The sequence below is a fragment of the Artibeus jamaicensis genome, unplaced genomic scaffold (assembly GCF_021234435.1).
Source record: "Artibeus jamaicensis isolate MK-2021 breed Jamaican fruit bat unplaced genomic scaffold, CSHL_Jam_final contig_233, whole genome shotgun sequence".
NCBI lineage: Eukaryota > Metazoa > Chordata > Mammalia > Chiroptera > Phyllostomidae > Artibeus > Artibeus jamaicensis.
This window is the reverse complement of record NW_026521486.1, coordinates 7624150-7650954: the sequence shown is the minus strand read 5'-3', so window position 1 is coordinate 7650954 and position 26805 is coordinate 7624150. Positions and strand designations below refer to the sequence as shown.

Here is a 26805-nt window from a genome sequence, read left to right as displayed (position 1 = left end):
GCCGCGTGAGAGAAGGGAGCTGCTGGCCGCTTCATTCAAAGGCCATCGGAGGACGCGGGCTATTCTCCAGTGGCCAGGGGCTCCTGTGCTGGTGGGAGGCTGGGCCAGACAAGCGTGAATGAAGGTGCCGTCCATGCAAGGAAAGTGAAGTGAGCTAATAATCTCTGTGTAAACTAGCTCCTAATCTGACCCGTAGGGCAGAGGTCACGTGTGTGTGTGTGTGTGTGCGTGTGTGTGTGAGACGGTCTGAACTCACTGATGGAGTGTTTCTCACTTGCTCGCTCTGCACACCGTGTTCATTTGGTGTCTGTGTCTATTAACCAGCTTGTGTAAGTATGACATCACTGTCTGTGCAGAACTCATAGACTGTGCTGCCCTGAGTTTACTTACAGGCTGGTTCTTCCTTTACGGGAATTTCCTCCCCTAAACACATTCCCCTTCTGAAAACGGTGAAAGGATCCTTAGGAGCATATATTAATGTGACGTCGCTAACGCAGCTGTCATCTGTTCATCTGTTTTCGTTGGGTTCCAATTCGCTCCTAACAACATTCAGTTACTTTCTTGATTAGAAGCTGGAGGAGCGAGGGTTTGGCTTTGTAAGGGATGCTTGCTGTTTGCTTCTAAATCCACCAGAGTCAGAAACGTCCAGGTTGAGTTCATGTTTGACAGGCGAGTTGTTCTGTTATGTCCTTAGATATTATCGATAAGAGAAAAGAATTTCCACTCATGAATTTTCATGGCTATACTTCTTGGAAAGGCTTGATTTTTTTTAAAAAATGTACTATTTGGAAAGATTAACATCCAAATTGAGATTGAGCCTGATTTTTTATATCAGTTTAATGGTATTCAAGTAGCAATTTTTTAAACAGATTTTTAAAGCATAAAACATGAATGGCTTTTTCATAGCATAGGGTCAGAATTAGTTCTGTGGATGGCAAGTTATTCGATATTAATTCCGTCTTATGAACAAATGCAATTAAGACGCAAATCCCTTAACACAGTACAGTGGTAACCCAATGTTTTCATCTGTCTTAGGAAATGTCAGATTGGCGTCCCCAAGAAAGAAGAAATCTGGCGTGATGATGCTGAGAACATACATGTTAGTTTTAAAGCTGTGCCCGGCTCTCCAACATGGCTACAGGGACCACAGCGGGTCCATCCAGTCTCAAGGGCAAGTGGACGGTGTCGTGTCGACTTGAATGATAAACACGCCATGTCTTTCACTCACCAATCCTACTGCTCAGATTTATCCTCCAATATACTCACGGCACACGTAATAACGTGTGCGGAGAAGTCCCATGTGTCTAGAAACGACCTGGATATCCATCAATGGGTGACTGGTTAATAAATAACTATATAATCATCCTTTGAAATACTACATGGCCATATAAAAAAATGACAACTCGTCAACAACAAAAAACAACCCAGTTAAAAACTGAGCAGAGGACTTGAGCCGACGCGTCCCCAAAGAAGACGCACAAATGTCGATAAGCACATGAAAAGATGCTCAGTATCACTAACCACTGGGGAAATGCAAATCAAAACCACAGCGAGATACCACCTCACACCAATTAAGAGGACTATTATTTTTTAAAAAAACACACAGGAAATAACAAATGTTAGTGAGGAGTGAAGAAATGGGCTTCTTGTGCATTGCCAGTGGGGAGGTAAGTGTGCGGCTGCTGTGGAAAACGGTGTGGCCGTCCCTCAAAAACAACAAACGTAAAATGACCATGTGATCCAGCAAATCCAGCGGTTTCGCTCCTGGGTGTGTCCCCAGAAGAACAGAAAGCAGGGACAGATATTCGGACGCTTATCTTCATAGCAGCACCACTCACAACCGCCACAATTCAGAAGCGGCCCACGCACACGGGTGGGTCAGTGTGCAAACCAGGGGTGACACTCAGTGCAGGGGGATGTTATGAGGCCGTCAGAGGGAATGGGGCTGCGGCACCCCACGGGTGGGCCCTGAAGACATCGTGCTTAAGCGTTACGGAAAAGTCTGGTGCTGTTGGCACGACATGGTGAACATAATTAAAGCCACTGAAAGATAGACTTAAAATAGTTAAAATGGAAAAGTTTATGTAGTAGATTTTCAACACGATTTTTCAAATGTAATTTTTAAAAGGGAGTTGCAAGGAATCTAAATGCCCTCTCCTTGAACATAGACCGGCCTTGGTTACTGGCCTCTAAGGAAGTGACGCGGACTCACTCCCGGGCCAGGCGTCCACCTCGCTCTCTCGGCTGGGAGCCCCGAGCCAACACGTAGGAAGTCCAGCTACCCTGCAAGCCACAGAGACAGGGCGGCCAGCGAGGCATCAGACGCAGGAGTGTCGGCTGATGATCCTGGCCCCACCCTGGAGCCGCCCCAGCTGACACCGAGGGGTGCTGAGAGGAGCCCTCCTGTGAGCCCCGCCCAGATCGCAGATTCGTGAGCGAAGTAAGTGGTGGGTGGTTTTGCTGAGCAGCAGTGGGTGAATGGAACAGCAGGCATAGTACTTACGTGTTACAAGGTATCTTCCCTTAATTTCAAAGTGATCGGATACCAGTAACACCACTTTGGACTGCCTAACTAGCAAACCAACAGGTAAATGGGGTGTTTTCACTCTCCTGGTCTGAATCCTGCTCCATACAATCCTTACAGGTGCAGAGATGCTTAATGGGTGGGACAGAGAAAGGCTGCTGGGGCTGCACAGCATGGTTTCCAGCCCAGCAGGGCCACGTCAGAGACGCACCTGGTCAGCAGGCTCTTGAAATAAAATCCAGGAGGTGCAGGAGTTGTGTGAGGGATTTGTGTATCACACGAGATGGGGTCCGAGAAGCTGGAGAGGAGGTGAGTGGTCAAAGCAAGAGAATTTCAGACCAGGACCACTGAGGGGCTGAAGGTTTATTTATTAAGCTTAAAAGAAGTTAAAGATTTTATGCATGCATGTATGTATGTATGTATTTTTAGAGACGGGGAAGGGAGGGAGAAAGTGAGGGAGAGAAACATCAGTGTGTGGTTACCTCTCTTGCGCCCTCTACTGGGGGCCTGCCCCACAACCCCGGCATGTGCCCTGACTGGGAATCGAACTTTGCTTGCAGTCGATCCTTTGGTTTACAGGCCAGTGCTCAATCCACTGAACCAGTCCAGCCAGGGCAAGATTAGGAGAATTTAAAAACAAACACACAACGTGTACGTCCCCCAAGTTGTCCCCTGTCTCCTCCCCATGCACGTTACCATCTCTCCATCACCCAGTGGGACTCCTGCTTGTCTGTCTCCCTGTGTGAGTTGGAGCAGCCTAAGCCCTATAACAAACACCGCACACACAGGGGCTCAGTGCAATGCAAGTTTATCTCTGCACCTTCTAACAGTTCGCTGTAGCTGTTCGGTGCACGGACTGCCACCAAGGGGAAAGATTGGGGGCAGAATCTGAGGCCCAGGCTCCTGCCATCCCCAGGGCCCACCCTCCTCTAACCTGGAGTCCCCCCATCTAAACAGTGACGAGGACAGAGAGAGATCCTGTCGAGTGGGGAGGGTAGTAGGTTATGAGCCAGGCCTCCACGTGGGGCATCCATCAGCCAGAGCGGCATCCCATGGCCACCCTCACCACAAGGGAGGCTGGAAATGGAGTCTAGCTGGGGGCCGCCTCTGCCCTAATCCCCAGTATAAGACGCTTGGCATCATGCCTGGCACAGGTGTGGACTCCATACAAGTGAATGAATGATGCTCGGGCTGGGTCCCGGGCACTGGGCTGACGGGCCCTTTCCTTACAGATGCCCGGGAGGGGAGCCGAGGGTGGGTGTACTCACTCCCATTTGCTAGCTTAGGAAACAGGCCCTGAGAGCCAAGGCCATATAGCCAGTCAGTGCCAGGGTCAGGCCGCAAACCCAGGAAGCTTCTGCTGCCAACTGCCTGTTCTCTCCACGCCCCCCCGCTGCTCTCCAGGACGTGCACTCACTGACTGGAGTCTCGTCATTTTCAAGGCAGCTCTCCTTTCTAACAATCAGTGAGCCGTGTTCGACAAGCTGGGGGCTCCTTGGGGCGGCAGCTGTATCCCGCTCATCCTTACATGCCCCATGGCTGCCGGCACAGCCCTTGAACACAGTAGATGCTCAGACCATGTCTGGGGGATTAATCTGTTCACACCGGCTGAGGCTGCATGCTTTGCTTCTTGCACAGTATGGCGGTCACTTATAGCATATAAGAGAAATGGAGGAGATACTTATTATCGGGCCCTTTCCCACAGAGAGCTGTCCCCCACAGCAGGACCAGGGCCTGCCCTGAAACCCACTCCTGGAGCTGAGATGAGGGCTGTGGCATGTGGGGTCAAGGCCACCATCAGGGTCAGACCATGTGTAGGTTAGACCCTGCCACCCGCACACAGAGAATGAATGCTCTTGCCCTAGCTAGTCCCAGCGAGAAAGAGCTGAGGCTGCTGCAGGTTCTGTCCATGGTGCTGAACTCTCCCCAATCCCACCTTGTTCTCTAGCCCAGCGACTAGAGACTCTTGGGGAACCAGGTAGAAATACAGATTCCCTAGCGCCTCCTTTGGAGATTTGGGTCCTGCAAATGTATAGCTCAGGGCCCTGGAATATGTCTGTACCAAGCACCTGTGACTCCTGGTCCTGGCCCGAGGTTCACTCTCTTGCACCTAAGCAGTCAGCTTTGTGAAATGCCTGCTGGGTGCCCAGCACTGCGCCCAGCACTGCGCCAGTCGCTATGAGGTACAGAGATGCCTCCGCTAGGGCCCCTCCTCTGGAGGGACTTTCCAAAATCATTCAGGACATGTGGGAAGGGGAGGAGGGGAGTACTGCCTCTGTTTTATGGGTATCCTGGGCTAGGTACATCGCTCCCCTTTATCCTGCAAGAGAAATAGGCACATGGCGACAGCCCCATTCATAACCATAGCATCTGTATCTTTCCTTATGGCCTCCATAGCCCTCCCCACAAGGCAGCGTGGGACACATTCTGCTCCTTCTGACCTCCTCAAGGATCAAGACCCAGACCCAAATCACTGAGCACATCAAGTCTTCTTGACCCCCGCTGCCCCACAGCCCCCCCTCACCAGATTCTAGTCCCTCCTCCTCATGTTGCATGTTATCAGTTACATGACATGCTGTCCCGACTGGTATCAGAGCTCGCCACTGACCGTAGGGCTTGCACCTGATTCCCCTGTGTATCCTCTAATGCAGAGAAACACACACACACACACACACACACAAAGGGGATGAGTGGTAAGTTCTTATTGGCTGGCTGGCTGGGGGGAGTGGTGAGTGGTGGAGGAATGTGTCCAATGACTGCGCCCGAGGAAAGTGCTGCTGGGTTACAAAGCAGCTGGGACAAGTGCTCAGAACCAAAAGAAATCAGGGTGGGCCTCGGGGAAGCCAGGCAACGAGCCAAATGCAGACCAGGCAGGGTCAAGGTCTGCCTCTCCTTTCTCTGGGTGTTTGGGGAGAACAGGAAGCGGAGTCGGGTCAGCTGTTTCTGATGAAAACAGATGTTCTCTGGACCTGAATGTGGGGCATGGAGGAGGGGGCAGGGGAAAGAGAAAGGGAAGGTGGAGCGGCCGAGCCAGCGAAAGGGAGCGTCCACAGGCCCCCTTCATTTCGGGTGTTATCCTGAAATGGATAAGTGACATAATGAGTCCCCTGGGCCCCTCACCGGCTCCAACAGCCATCCCCATTTGGTCATTCTTACTTCATTTGCCCCTCAGGCACCTTTTTAAAGAAAATTCTGGATGTGTTATCATTTTATCCATAAGTATTTCAGAACATGTCTCTCACATATTAGAACATTCAAGGGAAACTCCTTATTGTTCTCAGGCCTAATAAAATTAACTACTTCTTAATACCAATCGAATGCAAGTCCACCTTCAAATTCCCTCATTCCCCCCCCCCACACACGCAAATGTCTCTTCAGGGTCCATTTACTGGAACCAGAATCAGAACGAGGTCCCTATGTTGTACCCTGCTGCCAGGACTCTCCGATCTCTTTGGGTCTCTGACAGTCCACACCCCCTTCCATTTCCACACCAATTTACTTGTTGAAGAAACGAGGTCCTTGTCTTCACTGGTGATTGGTGGACTGAACCCCCACGGTGTCACTTCACACGTTCCATTGCCCCCACCCCTATCTCCAGAAAACTAAATATCTCTGGTATTTAGATCCAGAAGGGGGGGCTGTCCAGGGTCAATTACTTCTGCAAGCAGATTTCCAGGGCGGCACTGTGTCCTTCCGACTGCATCTCTCGGGAGCCCCTAACATCAAAGCTTCCTTTGGGGGGAGACATTGAGAACGATCAGGGTCACCAGCCTGACCCTCGACCTTCCACTGTGGAACTCCCCACCACCTCGCCCCCAGGGGTTTTAGCACTGATGGAGCTGGAAGCGATGTGAGAAACCCATTCACTTGTCTTCTACTCATCCTGGGATGAGCGTCTACCTTGGGCCAGGCCGTCAGCTGCGGTGAACAGAACCAACACGGTCCCTGGGGCCGTGTAGCCGACGGTCAGACGGGACAGAACAGCAAGCCCATGAGTGAGCAGAGGCACCAACCAAGGTGCATCTGGGAAGCTGAGAGCTGTGCAGAGATCGATCGACCACAGAGCGAGGGGACTGACAGGGACTGCTGTCAGCTGGCCACTCGGTACTGGGTGACCAGGGGGAGCATTCCTAGGAGGGGACGTTGCAGCTCAATCCAGCCATGCACACAGGGTGTGTCCCAGGGAGAGGGAGGAGCCAGTGCAGGCGCAGAGCCTGGGCAGCCCCCAGGAGAAGCCAGGGGCCAGTGTGCCGGGGCAGAGCATCGGGGAGGCCAGCGAGCACGCTGCTTTGCTAAAGCAGGCGGGACGGATGATGGCTAGGGCCTGGGTGGCGGAGTGGAGGTGACCCCAGGCCAGCACCCCTGCCACCCCTCTCACAACTGAGGACCCTGAGCTCAAAGAGGGCAGAGGGTGGTGTTTATGGAGACACTGCCTGTGCCAGGAGCTTTCTGCGAGGTCTCCAGACAGCTCACTGCGTAGAAGTCACTGTGACTGTTTTACAGGTGAGACCCATGAACCCTGGAGTTGCCCGCCCAAGGGTGTAGAACAGGAGGAAAGGAGGGTGCACCCAGGCCTGGTGAGGGTCCACAACCCACCAGAGTCGTCCCACACTGAGATGACCTCTGCAGGGCCTGGTTGCTTCAAATCTTGGCTCTGGCGCCCAGAAGCCCTAAGACCTGGACTAAGGGACTTCTCCCTCTCTGTGTCTCAGTTTTGTAGTCTGTAAAATGGGGCACAGCAAGACCAAGGCAGGGGAGTCCAACCTTGCCCCCTAGTCCCAGCCCACACGGGCCACCTCAGCACACAGCACAGGCAGCTGCATACTCTCGCACGCAGACACACAGGGGTTAAAGCCAGACTCCTGCCTCCATCCCAGTTCTGATCCTTGCTGACTCCGCTCCCCTCCCTCTGGCAGCTATTCTGGGACAATGGAGGCAGCAGATGGCCTGCTCCCTCCACTCGACCCTCGGAATCGGGAACAACTCACGAATCTGCTGCTGCTTCTAAAAGCAGGCTGGCAGGCAGCCTTCCACGTACTGAGTGGGGAGGACACCACGCCACCCCCACGGGCTGTGGGGCCAGGGGCCACTCCTCCTTGGCTCACGTCCCACCAACCCGGCATCCGGTCAGCCCAGAAAGGAAGGATGCTTTGGAAGCGCCCAAGCACTCTGGCTCAGCATTCCTGCCGCGCGACCACCAGCGCACAGTGGGCTCTCACCGGGGCTCTGGTCACTCTGCGGGAAACGGGGCTGAGGTGCTGGTGCTCAGCGGTTGCAGACAGAGCCACAGGAGGGACAAGGCCCTCCAAGGGCTGGAGGGTGCACTCCAAAGGAGCCCCTCCCTCCCTTAGGCTGTCTCCTCCCTCTTCCCCAAGCCCAGAGCCCCCCTGGGACCCTGACTGCCCACATCACTGAGCAAGATGTAAGTGGGGAGGAGACCGCCCATCCCTAACCTCCCGGACCACGTACAACCCGGCCTGAAATTTCCCCACGATCACCTCATTCATATACCCACCTCCTTGGGACCTGAAATTCTAAAGGCACTTGCATTTACCCAGCTCCTACCCTGGCTGTTGAATCTCCCCTTTATCCAACACCAGAGGCTGAATCCCTCAGCTCTGAGCCTCCATTCTGCCCCCTGATTCTCTGGCCATCCACAACCCAGGCTCTGAGGGCAGAGAAATGGAGGAATAGCTCCCACACACCTCGAGGCACACACATACTCACACACGTGTACCTACACACACGTGTGTGATGGGGTATACAGACACCGCACATAAGCCTTCTGCACAGACACGTGTAGAGGGTACATGCCACACTCACCCCTTGTCACACCATGACTCGCACACTGAAGGCAGAAGGTAGTCACCGTTTGCTGAGCCAGGTCCCTTCCTCTATGCCAGGCTCCACACCGCGCCCTACAAACACAGTCCTGTTTCCTCCAGGCACCAACCCTGGCCAGAACAGGAACATCTGGCCAAATAGGCCAGAGAGGCCAAGTGGGCTCCGCAAGGTCACACAGCCAGCAAGGGCTGAGCAAGGCTGTAGAGCTAGGGACCCACGTGTAACAAAAAAAAAAATACTGCTGGGCCGAGAGAGGCTTGAACAAATAGGGGTTTAATTTTCTCACAAGACCAAATGCTAGACAAGGCAGGTGTGGATGACGGTCTTGGCCTTTCCTTCAGGGCAGCGAGGCGGCTGCCCGGGTCCAGACGGCACACCCACATTCACAGCAGGGAGACGGAGCATGGGCTGCAGAACTTCCCCAGAATCCTCTCCAACAGGCAGCCCTGACTCCAGGCAGAGCTGGGGCACGTGGTAGCTCCGAGCAGCAAGGGGAGCTGAGCAAGTGGGCAAGGGAGTGAACAAAGCCGGGTTCCACTGGCCAGGGTTGGGGGGCAAGGAGCTGGAAACCAGTCAGTAACAAGAGTACCTGCACAGGCTGTGCCTGCTGCCCCTGCTCCGCCTACATCCCCTCAGTGCTTGGGGACCCAGCCAGGGGATTCAGGGGGTGGGTGGCCCAGTGCTTGAGCCTAGGGGGATGACTGAGAGACTGGAGCTGGTATAGACCCAGGGCCCATGGGAGCCCAGCCCCTGGGGCCTCTTTGGCCTTTACCTGGCCCCTGGCCCCCACCTCCCAGGAATCTGGGATGACTCTACCCACCCCATCACTATCCAGTCCTGGGCTTGTCCACCACTTGGAGGCCCTGCCAGGGACTACTCAGCCCCAGGCACTTGCCACGGGCCCTCTAGGCTGCCTTGAGAGGTGAGGGACAGCCAGAGGCTCAGCTGCACAGTAGTCCAGCAGTTCAGGACTCATCGGGCCACCTGCTGTGGGCACCAAGGAGTGTCCGGGTAGAGGAGACAATGCAGGGAGCGGAACCTGGGGAAAGACCAGAAATGAACAGAGCGGTCACCCCACTCCCACCCTCACCGCCGTGGGCCCCTAGGGGGCGCACTTCACAAAGACGGTTTGAGTAGGCCTTCTCCACCTCAGCACTCTTAACCTCTGGGGCCTGCTACTTCTGCCAGTAGGGCGGTCCGGTCCCTGCAGGACGCTGAGCAGCATCCCTGGACTCTGCCCACCGGATGCCAGCAGCATCTCCCTGAGTCCTAACTTTCAAAAACGTCTCCTGACATTGCCAAGTGTCCTCAGGGGGCCAAGTGGGCCCTGGTTGAGAACCACTGATTCAGAGAGACTTCAAAGGCCAGCGAAGACATAAAGAGACCTCAGCTGAGACTGGACCATCCAGCCCTACAGAGCTGAGTCTCCAGCTGGCTTTAGCCCCGTGGGCAGAAACCCAGGGACACTGGAATCTTCAAGCTTAGAGAACTTAACATCAATCTTAAGCCTCTTGGCAGGATAGCCATGGCTGGCACACCTCCACTGATGGGGAGCTCACCCCATTAAAAGGCAGCTCCCTGGCCCCGCAGCCCTCAGAACAGCTGTGAGCCTTCTGCTCCCAGACACAGTTCTGCAACGCATAAGAGCCAGGGGTCCTGCCTTCCCCAGGGCACAGATGTCTTCTCCATGCTTCAGAGAAACCCAAAGTCCAGACACGAAGACTTGAGGGGAGGGGGAATCCCTCACGACCTCCCCAAACAAATTTGATGCTCCTGCCTCCTCCCACCGACCAGTCACACTGTCTTCCTTCACTTCCGTGGACAGGTCCTGTCCCCTCCTGCCACCGTACATCACAGGCTGCGCTCTCAGCTGCTCTACAGCGATCGGGGCGGAGCTGAATGGCCCCACTCAACATGCAGCCAGTTTGGGGGCAGAACCAGGTACCCAGGTGACACTTCAGTCCCCATCCCAACCCTCTACCCACTGAAAAGAACCACTGAAGAGCATCGAGGAAATGGAGGGTCTACAGAAGGTCCCAACAGCTGGAACAGGGACGGGACCACAGAAACGGAGATCACGTGGAGAGTGAGCAGTGGGGAGGGGAGGGGAGAATGGGGAAAAGGTACAGGGGACAAGAAGCATAAATGGTGGTACAAAGTAGACAGGGGGAGGTTAAGAACAGTATGGGAAATGGAGAAGCCAAAGAACTCATGTACAGCCCATGGACATGAACTGAGGGGGCGGGGAATGCTGGAGGGTGGGGGATAAAGGGGAGAAAAAGTCAGGACAACTGAAATAGCATAATCAATAAAATATACTTTAAAAAATATTTTAAAATTTTTTAAAAAGAAGGTCGGATAAAAGTTCCCCATCACATCCTGGAGGTCCCCATTAGAGCAGCCCCTTACTCAGCAAAGACATGTCAGTCTTCAGGGGGCTCCTGAGGAATCCCAGAGGGCCAGATTGCTTTACAAAACGTGGAGACTGTGGCCCAGAGAGGGCAAGGCACTTGCCCAAGATCACACAGCAAGCCAGTGGTGGAGCGGGGACCGAAATCTATGCCCTTCCTTCCCAGCCCTGTGCTGTCAGCCCCGGGGCCTCTCTCACACCCCTCCCTCCAGGCCCACATTCCTCCCATTCTACACTCTCAGCCTCAAACCCACCTGGAAGGGTCCTCCTCGGGGGAGAAGGGGCCCTGTAGCTTGATCACGTTGAGCTTCCCCTCAAAAACACCGTAGCTGAGGGTGACCTGGGCAGGGAGAAACAGAGAAGAGTGGGAAGGGTTGGGGGTGTTCCAATGGGGACCCCACAAGGGGGCAGGATTGGGGGAGAGCAGGAAGACACACGAGGCATCCTGAGGACGCAGAGGCCTCCTCTGAGCCTGAAACCCCACCAGCAGTGGGCGCCTCACTGGGAAGCCCACCCCCAGGACTTTAAGCTCCTAGAGCACCTTCAGGCCAAAACCCCATTTGTGCCCCAGCAGTCCCGGTCATGTGGGAGGCTGCAATGACCCCTCATGTGCAGGTTGGGAGACTGAGGCTCAAGAGGGAGGCACCTTTCCAGTAAGTTGGGTGCTGGGTGGAGGCTTCCCGAGACTCACTGTGAGGCCTGGCAAACCCCTCCCCCAGCACCCCAGAGCCCTGGGGTCTCCATTAGCAACAAGAACATGGGAGTAATGACCCCAGTCGAGAGACTATCAAGGACAGTGGTTATACACTGGCTTAGGGGCCACCCCACCAGGGCTCAAGCCCCCCTCTGTCATGTACTAGTTGTGTGCCATGGTCAGCTCCACTCTCTGGGCCTCAGTTTCTCCATCTGTAGAATGGAAACAATGTTGGTACCAACCTCATGTGAATCTTGGGAGGAACCAGAGTTAAAGAAGATAAAGCCCCCAATGCAGTACCTGGCACAGTGGGTGCTCTGGAAACACCATTAGGGCACCCTGGTTTTGGATCCCCCAAATCTGTCCCTCTTTCCTGGCTTCAGGCCCTGAGATGCTAATGGGACCAACCCCACACCTCACACCCCAGTCCCAGGCCTCACCCATCTAGACTAACTCTAGGCGCTGGTAGGGGACAGGTCATGTGACCCGAGTGAGCCACCTGACTAGTGAGCGTCTGCCTTGGCATCTGGCTGAAGGAAGCGCTCTCCTCCTCGGGCTGAGAGGAACCTGAGCCTGCCATCTTGCCCAAAAGGGGGCGAGCCTGCCTGAGACCGAGGCCCGAGTCAGGAGAGGCAGATGAAAGAGCGAGCAGAGTCCCAGGGCTCAGACCCACCCGGATCAGCAAGCCGAGCCAAGCCCTCAGCTTCTCACGTGTGCAGGCCCCTAACTGTCTTTTACTTAACCGGTCTGTGTCACTTCACTCTCGCTTGTGGCCAAAGGGTTCTGACTCGCACGACTGGGCAGCAGATCCCAGTGGCCTCCCAGCCAGGACCACCCACAGGGCTGGAAAACCCAGGAGCTGGAGAAGAGCATCTGTGTGCAAGGCAGTGCCAGTGGGACCTCAGCAGCGTCATTACCTGCCCGGTGGGTGCATGGGAGGATGGGCCCCCCCCCGACCTGACATTGCACTTGAGTGTCCTCACCAAAGACCTGGTCCTTCCCAGTAACATCTGGGTGGGAAGGAAAAGTGGTGAGCAGGAAAGCTCTGACAGAGGGAGGGGCTGCTGACCTGCAAAGTTGGAGAGGACAGGCCTGGCCCCTTCAGAGGGATGCGGGGAGTGTGGAAGATCAAAGAAAGGAGAGAGGGACAGGAGGTAGCAGGTTGGGAGCAAGGTTATCTGAATCTGAAGGCAATCTGAATCATCTCGGCTGCCCAGGTCCCCTTGGGGACCAGATCACAGAAGGTCAGCATCACACCCTGGAGGTCTGAAGGTAGAGTCACTGTACGCCCTCCAGGGGACCCTTTCCCTCAGTGTGCCTGTCAGGAGGGATAGGTCAACACACAAACACCTCCCCCAGGGCCACCCTCGCCAAGGCCGCTCACCTGCTCCGGGAGCTGGGCGGCCCGCAGCAGCTGCAGGGTCTCCAGGTGGGAGTGGAAGAGTGGGCTGGGCTGCAGGTGGCCCCCCAGCTTGCACTCAACTATGTAGCCCACAGTACAGTCGTCGGGCAGCCGGATGCGCGCAGAGGTGTCCACGAAGCGGCGGCCGCTGGGGGAGACAAAGCAAGCTATAGCTGCAGTTCTGCACCCTCAACACCCTCCCACCTCCCAGAAGGGCCTCCTTGGGGGCTGGCTGGCAGAGCAGAGCTCTGGCATCCACTTCCTCCTGCCCATTCTGGGACCCCCAGAGCTCTCACTCAGGTCCTTCCTGCTGCCAAGTCCCCACACACAAGTCCCCAGCTGCTCTCAGCACCCCCCACCCTCCCCACCCACCTGGGGTCTCTGCTTACCTGGCCCACGGGGCCATCCTTAAAGCCAGTTTGCGGTTGATGCAGAAGCCAGCACCCCCAGTGGCAAACCAGAACTGTACCAGCCTCTATGGGGAGAAGAGGGGAGAGCCAAGGTGCAGCGTGAGCCTGGGGTGGAGGGTGGGGGGTGGGCAACAGTTGGGCTACGCCTCATCTCCAGCTAGCATGACTCCAAAGCCTTTTATTTCATACTGCCCCAGGGTCTTTCTACAGCCTAACATTACTGTGCCCATTTTACAGACAAGGAAACTGAGGCCCAAGTGACCTAGCTAATTAAGAGTGATAGGGACCCCAATTAGACCCCAATCTGGCGGGGTTCTGGTTAGGGGGGCACGTGTGCTGTGTGACGGCCCTGCACACCTTACCCCTTCCCCAGAGAAATGCCTTACCTTAGCCCATGTGGTTTGGGAGGGGCTGCCACATGGCGCCTGCTCCCCCAGGCCACAGAGGTGGGCAGGTGCCCCAGAAATGACCACAGGACCACCCACAACCCTCCACCCTGTGACTGGCTCAGGAACAGGCACGTGACTTAGGCCAGCCAATCCCTTCCTGAGCTTTCTAGAGGAGCTGTGAGGAAGAGGTTTCCACCAGGCTCACAGCTACAATCCTGGTGCCACCTGCATGGGGACACTTACACTGACTGTCCTGCCAGTTGTAGCTCCTAGGGGCCAGCACACCCCTTGCCATCTCTTTAAACCCCTTTGGGATTTAAAACACTTTCCACGCCTGCCCGGTCCCACCAAGGCCTCTTCTAGCTCCTCTTTGAGGCCCGTGAACTCAGCCATGAATCTCCTTAGGGCTTCGGAGAACCCCGCACCCTTTCAGCTGTCCCGCCTCGTGGGCAGCGAGCTCCCTACAGTTATTCTCCCGAGCACCCAGCTGTTGCCTCACTGGCGCGCGTTGCATCGGGCTGCGCCTCCCACAATGCAGCGGTGAGAAGACCCTCTGCGGGCAGTTGGGAAGCTGATACTGGGCCCCGCTTCCTTCACTTTGAGGAAGTCATGCCCCTCTCTGGGCCTGAGTGGTCACCTGCCAGTGCAACACCGGCCCTAAGTTCTGAAATTGACGGTTCCCCTGGCCCGGAGGTGTCCTGCGGCTGCAAACCTCTACGAGCTTGGTTTTGGAAACACCGTCTCTCAGAGAGAGGTCGGGGCTCAACAGGGCGAAGGAAGGGCTTCTCAAGGACCCAGCGCCCAGGAGGTCTTACTAACGAGTGCTCAGTGAACTAACGCTCGGCTGCTGCCTCCCCACCCCCATCCGCTCAGTAGTAACTGCAGCAGTGATGATGGAGCCACCTCTGCCCTGAGCAGTGACTGCCCCGCTCTTTGCTAAGGGCTGTGCCGCAGATGAGGGGACCCAGGTAAACAGAAGTGAGGCCCCTTGCCTGAGGTCCCAGAGCCGGGACTGACCCCAAGCCAGGACTCTTGCCCTTTTTGCTGGGCCACCCTGGAGGGCCCCAGGGTCTGACCGGGCCGGGACACCCTGGGGCAGAGTCCTGGCATCCCACTGGTGGCATGTGCCATCTATGCCCAGTGTGGGGGACCGGGCCTGGGTGTGCCCCGCAGGGTGCTGAACGTGCGCAGGAAGAACAGGGCCCGGAGGCGAAGGCTGAGCCGGGGCGGGGACTGGTTGCTGACACTTCTGGTGCCTGTTATGTACCAGGTCCCTCTCCAAGGGCTTGGCTAGATACCACTTAACTCTTTCTCTTTTTGCTCACAGCCACCATACGAGCAAGGGACTATTACCACCCATTTCACAGATGAGAAAACTGAGGCACACAGAGGGGAGGTGACTTCCATCAAGGTCACAAAGCCAAGACGTGGCAGAGCTGGTGTGTAAACCCAGGGCATTGGGCCCCAGAGCAGAGCTCGCCATCTCTAAGGTCAGGAGGGGCGAGGTGGTGTGGGAGCCCCGGGGGCCCCTCAGCTCACCTGAAATCCACTCACAGACTCACACCCTGGGGCCCAGGGAAATTTAATTAGGACTCAGGCTCATTAGCTGCTGGTAATTAAGGTGCTGTGTTTCCTGCTCTCTTGGTTTCTCTAATGAGGCAGATGGCGACCTAGGGAGGGGGCAGCCCCACGGCGCTCCCGGCTCCCGCGGCGGGCAAGGCCTCCAGACAGGCCACCCCCAGGCCTGTCTTCTCCCAGGTCCGAGGGAGCCCTAGAGGCCTGGCCCCCCAACACTGAAAGCCTGGTGGCGTCCTGGGGACAGGTGGGAAACCAGGTGACAAACTCATACTGAGAAACTCTTTGTTCACCTGAGAGTCAAATTCAACAGGTATCCTGGGGTTGGTTCCTTTGTTTTCTAAACCTGGCACCCCTGACCAGCGCCCACCCAGGTCTGGAGCGGAAACTGGCCCTGGGCCCTGTTGTGCCAGGTGTCAAGTCCTCGGTGCTGGTCAGTGAGGTCTGGAGGGAGAGGGGGTTGCCCAGGGGAGGGCAGGGCTCGGGTGCCTGAGTCCCAGGTGGCAAACAGCTGGCCCAGCAGTGTCCAGCCCTGTGACCACCTGCACAACTATAGGACACAACAGGGGGCCCAGAGCCCTGCTGGTGTCAGGAAGCCTCAGCCCATCCCCGCCCTGCCTGTGCGACCAGGACAAGCCACAGCTCCTCAAGGACCAAGTCCCTGCTCCGTGACAGTCTCTCTGCCTGACCAACATTATCTAAGTCTCCCCTTTCACAGGGAGGGGACTGAAGGTCAGAGGTGAAGCCACCAGCCCAAACACACAGCCGTGAGGCCAAATCTGAAGCCCAGAGAAACCACTAACCCCCCCCCCAGTCCTGGCCTCCATGGGCCCTTGGCCAGTGCCCCGGGCTGTCAAGGAGGGACCCACCGAGCGATTGTGTGGCTGCGGCTCCGAGGCGTGGATGGGCCGGTTCAGGCTGGGCCGGCCTATATAGACATCGAGGGCCTGCGGGAGGGTTCTTAGCAGCTTCAGCAGCGCCCTCGAGTTCACGTAGTTGTCATCATCCACGTGGCAGAACCACCTGTGGGGGCAGGAGGGGGACAGTGAGCTCGGAGGGGGCTTCCCCGGGGCTGCTGGCCACCGTGTCCCCATAACCGACGAACGCAGTTACAGCGCTCATGGTTAGGGTCACAGGTCTGTGCCAGGCAGCATCCTGTGTGCGCTCTTGAAGGAGGTGCACCCAGTTAGCCCGTGGGGACTAAGACTCAGAAAGGACTGGACACTGGCCCCAGGTGACACAGCCAGTGAAGGGCAGTATTTGAACCCAGACAGTCTGCCCAGAGACAAACCACGGGAGGCCAGCAACTCACAGGCGACACTCACAGGACCCAGCAACTTCCCCCTTTCCCCTCTCTCAACACAACACCCCATTCAGGAAGTGGCCAGAGGCAAAGGCCACACCTGCCCCCCGAGACCCAGACACACTCACTCACCTCAGCCCGCTGGCCAGGAAGGCGTCGAACTCAGCAGCCATCTTGCAGGACAGGGCCGGGTGGCTGTGCTCCGCAGAGCAGTTGGTGACCACGAGGTGGGGCCCTGGAGGAGCGAGGACAGGTCAGGGGGCCCCACCTCGTGGTCACCAACTGTATACACAGGGGGAAACTGAGGTCAGGGAGGGCTGACCTGCCCAGGACCCCGGAACTGGTGGACAGTGGGCTGTGCTGGGACCCAGGTGTCCTGGGTCTTGCCTGCCACAGCCCCGCCCTGCCCCACACCCACTTCCCCCGCTGGGTGAAGGGGGATCCCCACATGCTGAGAGTAAGCGACCCTGTTTTTCCTGGGGACTCTCAAGCCAGGGTACAGCCACCCGCCCCAGGCCCAGCAGTTACCCAGTCTCTCCTGGAGGCCTTCATCCGAGCTGTCAGTGAAGACAAATGTCTGGGAAGGAGAGACAGGGGTCAGGACTGGGCTTGCCAAGGACAGTGGTGTGGTGGGGGGGGAACACACACACACACACGCACACACATGCACACGCACACAACAGCGGTGCTAAAAATATGCTAACACGCTTCCTCCCACCTTCTAAGTTCTTCTCACTGGGCCACCACCAAATTAACCAAGACAGAGTAACGGGAGAAAATCAAAACTTTAATCCACGCGCGTGGAAATCCACACAGGCGTGGAAGTTCCAGAGACAGGGCGGCCAGGCTGGGCACAGGCGACATTTGGACAGAGTGGAGAGCGGGGGATGGGGACGAGATTTCAGAAGTGAGACCGGGCGGTTTGCAGGTAGTTGAGGCAGAGTGAAACCCACAGGGCAGGAAAACCCCTGTCTGGGCAGCTCAGCAGCCTCGGGGCCCCGGGGGGGGGGGGGCAGCCTCAGGGCCCCGGGGGTCTAGCTGAGAGCCTGGGCTCCTCCTGCTAGGGCGAAGATCCTCAAGGTGATCACGCCCCGGCTGCTCCGAGAGCAGGCTTCTCACGCAGGAGAGCAGGCAGGGTCCAAGGCTCCCTCTGAGTCTTGTTTCTTCACAAACAGCTTCAAATCAATATCCCAGACTGCAGCTTCAGGGGGGCGAGGCTTCGGTTCCCTTTGCAACCCAGCTGTTGTTGACACACACAACTCGCTGTGTGCTGCACACCAGCCCACACCCGCTCACTGACCGGGCCCAGGGAGCCTGTCAGTCACACAGCCTTGGCGGAGTCTCACCCTCCCCCACACCTCCTCCCCGCCCCACAGAGTCCCATCTGGCTCCTTCACTACTGCACAGACCCGACCCTACACGCTGGCAGGAGACAGACTGTGAAAGGACCCCGCACGACTTCAGGAGACAGCCACGACTTCCACCGCAGGGCCCCGACGCAGCAGAAATCGCACCTCCCGACCGGTCCCGCTCTCCCAGGCTGGGCAGGCACCAGCCGTGTGCACCCTCCTGGTCCCTGTTGAACTCACTAAGCACGGACACAGGTGTTGCGACCTGCCCCCATCACAGATGGCGAAGCGGAGGCTGAATGACGGACGACGGACCAAGGCCGTGCAGCTGGAAAGGGCTGAGCTGAGGTTCGACCCACAGGCCCAGCCCCTTCCCTGGCCCTCCAGTCCCCCCATAGTCACCACACCCCCGGGCGGGGGCTCCTCAGGCTCGAGCCTCAAGACCGAGCTCCCCACTCCCCCAGACCTGCACTTCCTCTCAGTCTCCCCATCTTGAGGGGGCCCAACACCTCAGGGTCACCAGGCCTCCTCTCTTCTCTCACACCCCCCCCATCCAGTCTGCCAGCAAATTCTGTCCAGCCAACCTGTAAGTGACCCAGGAAGCAACCTCTCCCCACCGGCCTCACGGCCACGCTGCGGCTCAGCCCACCCGCGTCACCTCCCGCCTGCTTTGCTGGCAGCCGCCTTCTCCCTGGGCTCCGTCCTGCCCCCAACTGCACGTCTGTTTTCAACACAACCCTCAAGGGAGCCAGTAAAATAAGTCAGGCCTTTCTTCCCCGACTCCCTGATGAACTTTACCACCAAACAGCCACCAGATGGAGGAACTTTCTAGAGTTTGAAGCATGAGCCAAGTGGGCCAGGGAATGTTTGCTGATGGGCCAGTAAGCCGGAATGAACCAGTGGGGGGAACAGGAAAGGAGGGTTCCCACAGCAGGGCGTGGGGGCTGAGCAGGGCGCACGGGAATCCTGAGGTTGGCACGGAGCAGTGGGCAGTGTCCTCTGAGCAAGGGTTACATGTGATGTGTTTAAAGAGGGGCCCCTGACAATGGTTACAACCTCGCAGGAAAACAAAGGGCCAGGCAGCCTGGCGGGGAGGAGGGAGGGGTTGGCTGGAGGGCCATCTGCTCCAGAGCAGGGGGGTGCTGAGAGCCCTGTTCCCCCAACCTCTCCCACCCCAGCCCCGCCCCAGCCAGCCCCAGCCCACCCCAGCCTTGCAGGGGACTGTGGGGAAGAGAAAGCCTCCTCTTGGATCACGAAACGGACCTCCTCCCCCAGCCCATCCCCTCTGCCTGGGACAAAGGCCCGCACACGAGCTCCAGCCCACTGCCACAAAGGCCCACCTGCCGCCAGGCCGCCCTTAACCAGCTGGGGTGGGCACCCAGCCCTGGAGTTAACCAGCTCAGGCCCCCTCCTAACGGCAGAGCTGAGAGGCTCCAACACCCGCCTCTCCTGCACAGATGGGGAAACTGAGAGCCAAGGTCAGAGAGACAGGTGAGCCAAAGTGGAGACAAAGGGGGCCCAGATGCAGCGGCAAAAGTGGGTCTCCCTGGGCCCCTCCTCTTCCTCCGTTTGAGGATCCTTCCTTACCTCAACTCTGCCTTAAACGACAAGACTCTAGACTCCACCTTGTGCACTGGGGGGAGGGCGGGTGCTCAACCGAGTGAATTCATCTCCTACCTCTGCTTGCTTAACTGTGCTCAGTTTTCTCGCCTGTGAAATGGGGAGAGCAAGAGTGTCGGCCAGGGACACCTTCCCCTTACCGCTTCAGTTCTGCCTGGTCGATGGTTCAAATGACATACAGCAGATCAACAGGGGGAAATCAAGTTTTAATACCTGCACACAGGGAGCTCACATGAGCAGGGAAACTCCAAACACAGTGAGACTTCTGGACTGAAAAGGGAGAGGCAGGCGATTCACAGGTAGCCGAGGAGGAGAGAACATTTGGTAAACAGATTCTCACAGGGCCACCCAGAAAGAGCGGGGCGGAAAGAGGGATCTAGCGAACAGATTGCACTCAAACCCTCCCTGCCTGTCGCATTTCGGCGGAAGGTGCAGAGGTGGCTGTGCTGAGTGAGGCCCCTGCCTGAGGCAGGTTCTCCCGAAGCCCGTTAGGCAGGAAAGGCAGAGGTCTAAACCTCTTCCTGGGCCGGCTGGCTTTCACTGCTTCCCGTCTGAAATAAACCGCACACCAGGGCAGCACATTCTGGGGAGACAAAAATGGCCGGGCAACAGCTGCCACTCGGGGTCGTTGGGAGGGTTCAACAGAGCCCTGCCCTGCGACACGCAGGTCCTCCCTCTGGCTGCCTGGCTGGCATCCGGGATTGAATCCGGGTCTCCGAGGGGCTGGCTGCTGGCCTCTCCTCTGCTGGCCAGGTCCTGCCAGGCCCGCCACCCAGGCTCCCCCCAGGCAGCTCTGGGACCCCGGATCGCAGCGGAGAAGGAAAGTGCTTCCTCCTCCCAGGCCTCAGTTTTCTCGTCCAGGGCAAGGGCACTGCCGGGACAATCAAGACGAGACAGGAAAGGGCCTCAGACCACGTGAGGCCACACTCCCAAGGCACAACAGACACAGTGCCATAAACAGGAAGGTCTGTGGAGAGGGCTGGGCTCAGTGACTTCCGCAAGTAAAACCAGAACAGCCCTGCAAGGAGAAGCTGTGGGGGGGGGGTGCCCCAGGGACGAGCCGGGGGTGCTGGGGGCCTGGTGGGGAAAGGGTTAACTTAGGGTGCTAGGACATCAGGGCCAGGAAATCGCTATGGGGGGGTGCCCTCGTCCCAGGGGGCCCTGGCCTCTGCCAGGCGTCACCCCCCCATCCTTGGTCTCTGGGAGTCCCTAACCCCCTCTAGAGGCTCAGTCACTTCCTTTCCTGAGCCACCCGCCAAAGTGTGGGGACAGTGTGTGTGTGTGTGTGTGTGTGTGTGTGTGTGCACATGTGTATGTGCATGTGTGTGTGTAAACCTGCCCCTCCAGCTCCCCCAGAGGCGATGGTCCCCAATACCCCCCCCAAGTCACTGACTCTGCAGGAGGAGGCACTGAGAGCAGGGGGTGGGGGGGCAAAGACCGACTCAGCTTGTCAGAGCCACCTCTGGGGAAGGACAGGACCCACAAGCTCCGGTCACCCTCATGCCTCCACACACGTGCACAATCTCACCCAGTCCCACCTGCCAGCCAGGCCCTGCCCTGACCTCCCGCCCACGTCCGCCTCAGCCACCAAGTCACGGCATATACACTTCCTCCCTCCCTCGGACACTGCGCCACAGGACACAAGCACAGGGACTGAGGTGGCACTCCCCTTGGCACACCTTGGCACCAGAGTCATGGGGGCAGGCAGGGGCTGGCAGGAACTCTGAAAGGATGCCCCCTACTCCAGCCCTCTCCCCAACAGGCCCCACCTAGGCCATGCCCTCCTCAGGGGCTCAGCCCCTATACTCACAGCACACAGGGCCTGCATTGGGGGCACCCCCGCGGGGGTCATGTCAGCCAGGACTCCTTAGAGGCCTATGCCCCAGCTGCCCAACATCCACCATTGATTGCCCCCAATGCCAGGCTGGCTCAGGCCGTGCAGGAGTGAAGCCTGCACCGGAACATGCAGGGAAGAGAGGAATCCCCAGGAGGGACCCGGAAGCCTGGGGCACGAGCCCAGCCTGGCGCCTAAAAGAGCCAGAGCAGCAGGCCCGAAGAGCAGCAGACTCCAGATCCTGGGAGGAAGGGGGAGTGGGCAGGCAGCTTCTCCCTTGAGACTGCCAGGGACCCCAACCCAGTAGAAAGGCCTCCAGGCACCACGCCTGGGGCCCACTGTGACCAGCCTGTCACCTGTTCCCTGGTCCTGGAGACCCACGTGTCCAGCAGCAGCTCCAAGCGAGAGCGGTGGAAGGCGCCGGTCGTCTTGACCGCGATGAAGACGTCCTGCAGCTGCAGCTCATGGAGCCGAGGGCTTGGTGGGCTCAGCCTGGGGGTCTCCACACTCTTCGGGGACAGGCGCAAGTGGTACCGAAGGGAGAGGAGCCCCATGCATAGAAGGGTGAGGAGGGCTCCTGCCAGGCCCCTGAGGGGCCGGCACTGCATTGGCTCTGAGACCCCCCACAGCTCAGCCCCCAAATCCCAACTGGATAGGACAGGGAGGCAGGTCAGACAGGGGCCCTGGCAAAGGCAAGTGTCTGGCAGGCATCAGGGGCCAACAAGGAGGGGACAGGCGGGAACTGGGGCTTTGGCCCCAAAGGCCGAGCCATGGCAGCCCCTCCACCTCCGCCTCCTGCCACCAGCCAGCCGTCCACCTGCTCTGGCTGCCCTCCCGCTGAAGCCCAGCGGGCTCTGGGGCTCCTGGCCCCGCCCCTCCCTCCAGCACAGCCCAAGAGGCGGGGCTGGCCCAAGGGAGCCCCAGAGGTGGCTGAAAAAGAGGCAGCTGAAGAGACAGCCCCATCCCTGCCAGCAGCTGCAGCGGGGGTGGGGGCAACAACAAACCCTCCAAGGCCAATAGAAGGCACAGACCCCCCTCCTCCCCACTCCCCAAAGACTCTCAGCTTAGCTCAGCGACACCCATTACATTATGGTGTCCTGGTATCCGGACTCACAGCTTTTGCTCCCACTGCTCCTCCTCCTGGATGCTCTCCCCATCCCCTGCCATCCCCATTCACGTTCCCTCCACCAGGCTTAATTCTCTTTGGACTTTCAGGCTCAGCTCAAGGGTTTCCTCCTCCAGGAAGCCTTCTCTGATGCCCACCCCCCCAGCACAACTTCCAGGGCTCTACGTAATTTGCTCGGTTCCTTTGGTCTTCACCACAGCACTAGAATTGCTCTTCCCGGGTCAGAGCTGAACAGAGAAGGCTCAGAATGATCTAGAAGGGTCCAGCAGCTCCCTCAGAGAGCCACGAGGAGCCCGGGGCCCTGGTCCACAGGAGGCCCCCTGAAGCCGCCTGCCTGTCCCGCTGTGGCCTGCCATACCCCACCTCACTCAGCGGTCGCTATTGCTGCCTCTCCCCACCAGGCCAGTGGACAGACAGGGGGCCTTCCTTCTGCCACCCCTGTCTAGTTTTGCACAGGGTCACTCACATTTCATCTTTTCCCTGCTAGAACCCTGCATTGGCTCCCCTCTCCCTTTTTGAACAAAAGCTGAAGACCACACACCCCTCCACAGGTCCTTTGTGAGCTGGCCCCTCGTTAATTCCAGCCCTACCTCCTCCTATGACCTTCCCTTTGCCCCCTCCACCCCAGACACACTGGGCTTCTGGCCAGTCCGGGCGCTCACCCATCTCAGGACCCTTGCACATGCTGCACTGTTCCCGCCAGCTGCTCTCCCTCGAGAGCCACACATCTCACTCCCTCACCTCCGTCAGGTCTTCACACAAATGTCACCTTCACCTTGAGGCCTTCCCAGACCATTTTACTTAAATTGCAATGCCTTCTCTCCAGCCAGGGCCCAGGCCCCCAGCCCATCCTTCCAGGCCCCCTTTTCGACTACGTTCTCTCCCTAGCACTTTTCATCTCCCGGCGTCCTGCTTTGTTTACTTCTCTGCTGTCTGTCTTGCTCGGGAGGACATCAGGGTAGAGATTTCTTCTGCTTTTACCCACCGAATCCTGGCACATAGAACAGGGCCTGGCACATAGTGGGAGCTCCATTAATATTTAATTAAACACAGTTGAAGTGGGTGTGGATTGAACCGGGCTGGCTGTGGTCTGTCCCTACATTAGTACTGTGGCACCAGAGAAAGGCAGCTGAGCCGCTGGGTTCCCGCATCTTCATCTGGACGCACAGGTTTTAGGACCAAGGCCTGGACACACAGCAAGGAGGGGAGGGGCTCACTCACTCTGGTGAGAAGGACCCAGTTGCCTCACCCAAGGAGCCCACAGCCATCCGCAGAGACCCGCCTTCCTGCCACAGGCCGGGTATGGCACAGCCAAGAGGTCCCAAGGGCTGAGAGAATCAAGCAGGCTTCCAGGAGGTGGCATCTGAGCCAGACCTCAAAAGGCACTGAGAATAAGGCAGCCCCCATCCCTGAACTTCCTGGCCTCATCTCCTACTACTTCCCGGTGGCCAAACTCAGCCCATTTTCTGCCTCTGAGCCTTTGCTCTTGAGGTTTCCTCTACCTAGTGACCCACTCCCCCAACACCTCCCAGGGGACTGCCCAAGTTCATTACTGTTACCAAGAACAGTCATAGGAGGACTTACAACAGCACATAGGCACACAGGACCAATAAATGCTTCTTGAAGAAAGGAATCTCAAACCCCAAGCTCAAGTAGCACCTCCTCCAGGAAGCCTGCCTGGATTTCTCCCACTGGAGGTGACCCTCCTCTGCCTGGAGGAAATCTTGGGGACCTGGTTGCACACCAATGGTTTGCTCTTGGTCTGGACTCAGCAGCCAGGCCCCTTAAACCCCAAGCCTCACCTTGCTGGCCTCAGTGTCCCCACCCCAGGGAACACCCCTTTGGCATCTGACACAGCCGGGCTAAGTATGGAGGTGGCCTATCTGTGGGGCCCTCCTCTGGTCATTCAGGGGCAGGTAAGGTGATGCCAGCACAGATGGCGGGCGGCTCTGGGATGAGGCAGGAGTGAAATCTGACCCTCCCCAAGGGTGAGCAGGGACCTGAAAGGTGGTATCAGCCTGCTGGGGGTGGGACAAGTGAGGGGAGGGAAGAGGGACCCCAGACGAGGGACGTAAGCGAGCACAAGGCCACCAACTTCTATGACAAACTGTTTAATGTTCCATAATGTGCAGCTTCTGAGTGAAAAGGGGCCCGTTAAAAACCCACGAGCCGTACATTCTGGTGACGGAGCAGCCAGGCCCCTCCCACCTGTTCCTCAAAAAGGGGGGCAGGGCAGGGAGTGGGCGCTGTGAGAACATGGTCCTGGGTGTGCTCACTGGGAACACACGAGTGTTAGTGCCCAAGTATCACGGGGGTGAGGGACATGACATTTACACAGGAGAGAGAACCACGGACGTATGTGATGACAAGACACAAGGGGCACAGGTGACAGTAACCAGGGCAGCTACGACACCCACGTGTGGACATATATACAAGAAATGTGAGCTGGACGGGCGGGAGTCCCAAAGGGCGGGCTCGGGGCTCCTGTGAGCAGAACAGGCTGAGAGCCGGGAGACCTGCCCCGTGAGAAGGTGGGCATATAAAACTGTACACAGGAGTGAGGACTCAGACACTCCAGAGTAAGCAATGACGGAGGGACACAGACCCACGAGTGGGGGCACGGAGACACAGGGGCACACAGGAAGGCCCAGAGCAGCAAGTATGGGGCAGGCAGGTGGAAGTTCCGCCCAAGGGCTCCAGCAGGATCACTCGGTGAGAGCCCAGGGCCAAGCCCAAGGGCCTGAGGAGGCTCAGGACAGGGAGGACCCAGCTCCACCACAGAGACACCAGGGTCCCCGCTGGTGGCTTCCAAAGTGCATCAGGAAGCCACAGGCATCCAAAAGGGCCCCTCAGGCCTCACTGCTGCCGCAGCCTCGGCCACTGCCACACTCTGCCCACACGAGGCGGGCCTGCTCTTGCAGGATCCGGCCGCGCACAACCTTGGCCAGCTCCTCCGAGTGGCCCCACTCGTGGGCGGGCACCTGCACCCAGGAGCAGGGCAGCCCCCAGAGCGCCTGCTCAGAACTGCGGCACTGCCGGAGCAGCTCCGAGTCCCGCCAGCCCAGCCGGCCCAGCAGACTCCTGCCAAGAGAAGAGAGTGGGCAGTGAGCAGAGTGGGGATAGACAGACAGAGAGACAGACAAAGATGGAGAGCTAGAGAGAAAGGACAAACGCAGAGGGAGTCAAAAGGAGACAAACGGCAAAGAGAGATGGAGAAGAGACAGAGAAACACGGAAAGGAGGGGGGTTCTCCCTGCCTTACCTGACTTCCCGGACGTTCTTCTCGGTCACCTCCACGTGGATGACGATGGGGTAAATCTCGTTCTGGACCAGTTCCCGCACGCCCCGAGTGCCCAGCTCCAACAGGCAGTGCTTCTTCTCAGGGGTCAAAGCTACAGTTTACTTCCGGCCCAGAGACACTAACCTCCCTGCCCCCCCACCTCCACTGCACCCCGTATCCCTATGCTGCACCCCGACCCTGACCCTGGGGTCCCATAGCAAGCACAGCCCCCTATAGGGTCCTTCTTCCCCATCCAGAGAGACCTTGGCAGTGAGGGAAGGCAGGAGACCTGGGGAAATCAGTCACTCTTCCCCTCTGGACCTCGGTCTCCCCATCTGTAAGGTAGAATTAGCCCCACCCCCCTGCCCCCACCCCCTACAGTCCCTGCCAGCTCCCAGGAAAGCGGATAATTTGAGGACAAGGAGGCAAATAGGTGAAAGGTATCAGCCAAACACCTCAAAGGTGACCCACATGAAGCCAACTGCCCCAGCCCACCCACTTCAGGGAAGGGAAGGCCCCAGAAGGAAAGGGACTTGCCCAGAGCAGCACATACCAGCACTCAGACTGGTTCTTGGGCCCAGAAAGCGGCCCCCACCCCAGCACCTACCTTCCCAACAGACTCCTGGATGGCACGAATCCTGCTGCCCAGCCCTGGGGTGGCGGGCCGGGCCTTGGGGGCTCCGGGCGCGGAGGGTGCGCCCTGTTCCTCCCCAGAGAGGCTTTCTGCACAGCCGGGAGAAGCCAGATCAGAGAACCAGTGGGCCTGGCCATCCCAAGCTGCCACCCTGCCTCCCTGTTTCCGGACACAAAGGCTCACCTGCTGGGCACACCTGGAAGTCCAGCCGGGAGCTGGGCAGGTCTAGCAGGTTTCGGATGAGCCTAGGCGCCAGGCACTCGGGCAAGAGCACCACGGGCCGCAGGGAGGGCACCAGCAGCGGCCGCACCAGGCTGTAGGGCCTGGGGCTCCACTCCGGCTCTGTGGCGGGGAGGGGTGCAGAGATGAGGGTGCAGGCAGGGCCCCGGCTCTTCTTCCCTGGGGCAGCCAG

At 58.1% G+C, this 26805-nt stretch overlaps 2 protein-coding genes across 6 annotated transcripts in view; both read right to left on the bottom strand.

Annotated features, from left to right (window-relative positions):
• Positions 1-8620: 8620 nt before the first annotated feature.
• MFNG (MFNG O-fucosylpeptide 3-beta-N-acetylglucosaminyltransferase) lies at positions 8621-22204 on the bottom strand. 3 transcript variants are annotated; one of them, XM_037160500.2, is made up of 8 exons: positions 21711-22204; positions 17080-17128; positions 16684-16786; positions 16118-16271; positions 13264-13349; positions 12857-13022; positions 11033-11118; positions 8621-9407 (listed from the first exon to the last, which is right to left on the bottom strand). In XM_037160500.2, exons 1-8 carry the CDS (start codon positions 21960-21962, stop codon positions 9341-9343), a joined length of 963 nt encoding a protein of 320 aa, XP_037016395.2. In that variant the 5' UTR covers positions 21963-22204; the 3' UTR covers positions 8621-9340. The 3 variants fall into 3 exon arrangements, with proteins under 3 accessions (XP_037016395.2, XP_037016397.2, XP_037016396.2); XM_037160502.2 differs by lacking the exon at positions 21711-22204 and adding an exon at positions 21331-21702; XM_037160501.2 differs by lacking the exon at positions 21711-22204 and adding an exon at positions 18141-19055.
• A 2292-nt stretch (positions 22205-24496) lies between these two features.
• The window catches only part of CARD10 (caspase recruitment domain family member 10), a 32119-nt gene continuing 29810 nt past the window's right edge, over positions 24497-26805 (bottom strand). For 2 of the 3 annotated variants that reach the window (XM_037160499.2, XM_037160497.2), the window contains exons 18-21: positions 26577-26735; positions 26367-26482; positions 25742-25857; positions 24497-25561 (exon numbers count right to left, since the gene is read on the bottom strand). In XM_037160499.2, the coding sequence (XP_037016394.1) occupies positions 25330-25561; positions 25742-25857; positions 26367-26482; positions 26577-26735 (623 nt within the window). In that variant the 3' untranslated portion in view covers positions 24497-25329. The remainder of the gene's footprint in view (positions 25562-25741; positions 25858-26366; positions 26483-26576; positions 26736-26805) is intronic. The other variant, XM_037160498.2, reaches the window with a different exon arrangement.